The 6,000-nt window shown below is 40.1% G+C and overlaps 1 protein-coding gene across 1 annotated transcript in view; it reads right to left on the bottom strand.

Moving 5' to 3' along the window:
* LOC121531297 (D(4) dopamine receptor-like) overlaps window positions 1-5,426 on the bottom strand; it is a 30,122-nt gene extending 24,696 nt beyond the window's left edge. The window contains exon 1 of the mRNA XM_041836535.1: window positions 4,833-5,426. Within this exon, the coding sequence (XP_041692469.1) occupies window positions 4,833-5,105 (273 nt within the window). The 5' untranslated portion in view covers window positions 5,106-5,426. The remainder of the gene's footprint in view (window positions 1-4,832) is intronic.
* Between the last annotated feature and the right edge of the window lie 574 nt (window positions 5,427-6,000).

Consider the following 6,000-nt stretch of genomic DNA (forward strand, 5'->3'; position numbering starts at 1 on the left):
TTGGTATCGAAGGACTTCACGTTTCGTTCTTTGTTTTGATCGTGTGATCTAGTAAATAAATAGAATATGTTCACCCGCAACGCTGCGCCTTGGTCCTCTCTGTTCGACGATCGTGACACTCTTGGTTTACGGCCTTCCGATCTTCCTGCTACGCCACCATGTCTGTGTCAATTACTGATTTCACCTGTATTCCTACACTTTGGACTTAAAAGTAAATCTCAGTTTTGTTAAAAATACACTCAAGAAAAACTATTATATTTATCATAGTGATTCAGGAGTAACATTAAAATATAGTAATATGACCCAACATTAGACAACTATACTGAAAACCCTAAAATTGCAAAAAATAAGTCAATTATATCAATGATGAAAGAATAGTCAGATTAACTGACAACTACAATAGCAATGCAGATGGCACACTTTTGCTAAGTGCAGAGATGTATTATACAGTGCCTTCAGAAAGTATTCACACCCCTTGACTTTTTCCACATTTTGTTGTTATAGCCTGAATTTAAAATATCCTAAATAGAGGATTTTGCCACTGGCCTACACACAATACCCTATAATGTGAAAGTGGAATAATGTTTTTCAAATTTTCTACGAATGAATTAAAAATGTAAAGCTGAAATGTCTTGAGTCATTAAGTATTCAACCCCTCTGTTATGGGAAGCGTAAATACTGTAAATCCAGGAGTAGAAATTTGCTTAACAAGTCACATAATAAGTTGCATGGACTCACTCTGTGTGCAATAATAGTATTTAACATTATTTTTGAATGACTACCTAATCTCTGTACCCCACACATACAATTATATGTAAGGTCTCTCAGTCGAGCAGTGAATCTCAAGATTCAACCACAAAGACCAGGGAGGTTTTTCAGTGCCTCACAAAGAAGGGCACCTATTGGTAGATGGGTAAACATACAAAAAGTAGACATTGAATATCCCTTTGAGCATGCTGAAGCTATTATTTACACTTTGGATGGTGTATCAATACACCCAGTTACTACAAAGATACAGGCGTCCTTCCTAACTCGGTTGCCGGAGAAGAAGGAACCGCTAAGGGATTTCAACAAGAGGCCAATGGTGACTTTAAAACAGTTACAGAGTTTAATGGCTGTAATAAGAGAAAACAGGATGGATCAACAACATTGTAGTTACGCCACAATACTAACCTAAATCACAGAGTGAAAAGAAGGAAGCCTGTACAGAATAAACATATTCCAAAACGTACATCTTGTTTGCAATAAGGCACTAAAGTAAAACTGCAAAAAATGTGGCAAAGAAATTAACTTTATGTCCTGAATACAGTGTTATGTTTGGGCCAAATCCAACACAACACATCACTGAGTGCCACTCTTCATATTATCAAGCACGGTAGTGGCTGCATCATGTTATGGGTATGCTTGTCATCAGCAAGGACTATGGTGTTTTTTTTTAGGATAAAAAGAAACGGAATAGAGCTAAGCACAGGCAAAGTCCTAGAAGAAAACCTGATTGTCTGCATTCCAACAGACACTGGGAGACACTGAAATTCACCTTTCAGCAGGACAATAACCTAAAACACACAGCCAAATATACACTGGTTGCATACCAAGTTGCTTACTAAAACGACATTGAATGTTTCTGAGTGGCCTGGTTACAGTTTTGACTTAAATTGGCTAGAAAATGATCAACAACCAACTAGAAAGAGCTTGAATATTTTTTTAAAGAATAATGTGCAAATATTGTACAATCCAGGTGTCTCTTCGAGACTTACCCAGAAAGACTCAAAGCTGTTTTCGCTGCCAAAAGTGATTCTAACACATATTGACTCAGGGGTGTGAATACTTATGTAAATGAGATATTTCTGTATTACATTTTCAATAAATGTACAAAAAAATCTAAAAACGTGTTTTCACTCTGTCATTATGAGCTATTGTGTGTAAATGGGAGAGAAAAAATATTTATTTCATGCGTTTTGAATTCAGTCTGTAACACAACAAAATGTGGAATATGTCAAGGGGTATGAATACTTTCTGAAGGCACTGTAGGTAATGAATGTGTAAGGGACTTTGTGGCGAAGCAGAAAAATCAGCGTACCCCAAATCCAGAGGTTGTGAGTTAATATCCCAGGTGGGGTGATATTGACAAGTCAGTACTAAGTTATCATGTCAAATGTAATCATATTGTCATTGATGAAAGATTTTTACACTATTTTTGCTGAACAGTGTACCACTTACTTTAAACCCCCCATACCATTTCATTACTTATCATGGTTTAGGACCATCTGGGACCATCACATGACGTTCTGACGACTGGTAAAACAAATGTCTTGAGAACATCTTACAAACATCCTAACATGTTCCTCCAATGATGTTCATGGGATGTTGTGTCATGGTCCCCTGGAGCTTTTTGTCTAGTTCCCGTTTTGTTCCATAAACGTTCTCAAATATGTTTTTAGTACGTTCTCGAAACGTTGTGTCATGGTTCCCTGGAGGTTTTGTCTAGTTACAGGGATGTCCCTGAGGACGTTCTTGGGATGTTATGTCATGGTCCCCTGGAGGTTTTTGTCTAGTTTAGGAACTAAACAAAAACAACACCCCAAGGTTGTTTTTAGGACGTTCTTGGGATGTTTTGTCATGGTCCCCTGGAGGTACACCCCCCTTCCAGGGGACCATAACTGTCTAAATTCAATTAATGTAAATTATGCATTTTAAAGTAAAATTTTCTAAATGAAATTTGATACCTGGGCTTTCACATGTTCAAATGTTGTCACGTGTAGTTTAATGGTATCACATGTTATAATTTTGCATCCCCATGTTGTCAGATCTTTACACGTGACATTATTTGAGCACGTGAAAGTTTCATGGTATCACATGTTGAAAGGTTGCATCCCCATGTTGTCAGATTTATTTCACGAGATCATGTTTTCACATGTGTAGTTTCATGTTATTGCATGTTGTTGAAACACATGTGATCACGTGAAATTCATGTGGTTTTTCTGTACGGCTCCTTCTTTGAGTCCTTGAAGTAATCACTGAAAGCGAGGATTCCATCACATAGCTTAAAGCCGATTTATGGTCAAGGAAGTGCTGTTGTGAATGAAGTTTTCAAGGAAGTGAGTTTGTGTTTATACAGGAAGTACCGCCCCCACCTACCATCAACCAATCATGTCAATGCGGAGCTATACGGAGCCCTCCACATTGTTAAAAAATGTGGGTCACACAGCGATATGGTACGGAGCTTTATTTGGACTCAGGAGGCTCCGCAATTGCGTCACACCCTCCGTACGGAGCCTCCGGACCGCATTGACGGCTCAAGCATAAATCGTCTTTTACACCAGTCATGTCAGATCAGCATTCCCCCCAAGAAGAGGAGGAAAGGAGGGATGCGAGGCATGATGGATGCATTCTCAAAGTATTAGAACAGGACCCCTCAATTTCATCCATCACTTCCTCCATGCTCTCTGTACGACTGGCCAGTCGGATGCTATTTCAAGCTCTCTTGAAGGGGCCATAGTGGTGTCCAGTGTGGTGCTTGGGACAGTGACCCTGGGAATGGAATGTTCAGTCAGTGAAAAACCATTGTTCCTATGCTGGGTCTCTTGGCTACTAGTGGCTGTCTAGCTGAGGGGGGAGGAGAGGGGCTGAGGGGAGGCGCTAATCAGCCTCAGTTCCCCGGCCCAGTGTTGACTGCCTGCTGGGACAAATGTGTGTATTGTGCTGCGATTGTTGAGGCATGTGCTGTGGCAGAATGGATGGGGATGCAGCCGTGCAGTGACTCGCTGCAGGGGGTTCTGGTCCCAACAGTGGAGAGGCAACCCATGCATATTTGTATTTTATTTTAACCTTTATTTAACTAGGCAAGTCAGTTAAGAACAAATTATTATTTACAATGACGGCCTACACCGGCCAAACCCGGACAACGCTGGGCCAATTGTGCGCCGCCCTATGGGACTCCCAATCACGGCCGGTTGTGATACAGCCTGGAATCGAACCAGGGGATCTGTAGTGACGCCTCAAGCACTGAGATGCAGTGACTTAGACCGCTGCGCCACTCGGGACCCGAGGGGTCAAATACAGTTCATGCCTACAGTGTAGCTACAGCTGTGTGGTTGTTGGAGTTAGATTGAGTTACAGGATTGGGAAATTATTCCAATCCACAGTAATGACTTATAGACAGTAGTTATAAGCGTATCTGATTATTTCTGAAATACTTAGAAATAGTATAAATATTTGCAAAGTTGAAAATGTAGTATGATCTGGTGAAGTCATGTTGTCTAATGATCATTTGGCTGTCTCAAATACTCAATGGTGTTGACAAGCCATATGAGAAGTTTTGACAGAAAAGTTTTGACAACAACAGCAATCTAGGCACACATGCCTTTGCAAACTATTGGATTAATGAGTTAACTGTGTTTATCCAGCATGCACATCATCCATTCTATGCAGTGTTCACCCTTGCATCAGCTGCAACACATGTAAATAAACCTGGCCCCAACAGATGATAGGTTGTTAGACAATAACCAATTGTGTAAATATGGCATACAATTGGTAGTATTGTGATTTGGAGTGATTGATGGTATATTACATTATAAACAACGTTACATTATGTGCTATAATTTGAAATAGCTTCCAATCATAATTCATTGGCCCTTTCTAATGAATATCATCATTAGTTAATTATGTTCTAATGGAATATTATAATGTCTAATTATTATAATGATTAATACCATCACTACTAATAATGTTATGAATATGAATCATCATCATCATGAAGGCACATTGTTTTAATCTTAATAAAATGCATGGCTTGACTGAGGCACCATACCATTTTGAGATATATTACTCACCTCAACATATATAAACAGTGGCAAAACCAAAACTGCCAACATCAAATCAGCCACAGCCAGACTGACTATGAAGTAGTTGGTTGTAGTTTTCAAAGCTTTTTCCCTGTACACGCTAAGGCACACAAGCACATTTCCACAAATTATGACCACAATTAGCAATATTCCGGATATCAGTGCAGGGAAGTTATAGTCGGTGTCCCGGGTTTGTGCTGTGTTAATTTCGGCACCCAGAACTAGCACGGTGTTGTTTGAGACGGTGAGGTTGGCTGGCATTTCTGCAGACAGCCGCTCTTGCACCTAAAAGGATCCACTCTCGCTCTCTTCTAATAGAAGAAGATGAAGTTCAATTACGGCCGGTCCGAGAGAAAGCAGCAGTCTTGAAAGGGATTTTCATGTAGGCATCGCTTCAAATAGGTATATAGGATGGGTTTATTTTGCCATCTCGAAGTCTTCATCACTGAAAACTCTGTTGAGACGCCTTGTTGTTGTCCTATATTATCTTTTCAGCACTGTGCGGGTTGGACAGAGCCACAGAGTGTCATGCTTTCAAGCAACAAGCTTGCTCTTCGCGCGCGCACTTTATGCAGGGTTCATGCTGACAATAACAGGCAACCAAAATTAATCAAAGAATCAGTCATGTTAATGTATCTATTTAAAATCAAGTTCTTTGGCACCGCACTATTGTGTTTCTCCCCAAGCCCAGTTATTTCCAGTTGAACTGATGAAGCTTATCAAGTGTGTCGTTGCGAATCCAGGGGTTTAAAGCCGCTTACCTCTACTGGTTGTTCTCATGGTCTGCCCTTGAATCCTAGTCCAAGGAGTAATTTCAGATTTCTGAGCGTGCATTTGTTTCTTGTCAGTCACAGGGATAGTGACTATTGGAGTGGGAGTTTTTGTGTGACTAATGACACACATTGGATTTTCTTGGATACTACGAATGAACAAGTATTAGACAAAATGAAGGAATTCCCTGCACCCTTGAGTCTTAAATGAGTGCGTGCCAAGCATTTGCATACATTTGTTCTTTAGGCTCATGTAGTCCTGGACCATGGAAAGCTCGTTTCAGTAGATATTCTGAGTGTGAAATGTCATGCATTTGTGCAATTAAAACTATCTCTGACACACTTCAATGAGATTATACATAATGCATAAAGTACATAAGCAAAAC

This window comes from Coregonus clupeaformis, chromosome 19 (assembly GCF_020615455.1).
Source record: "Coregonus clupeaformis isolate EN_2021a chromosome 19, ASM2061545v1, whole genome shotgun sequence".
Lineage (NCBI taxonomy): Eukaryota > Metazoa > Chordata > Actinopteri > Salmoniformes > Salmonidae > Coregonus > Coregonus clupeaformis.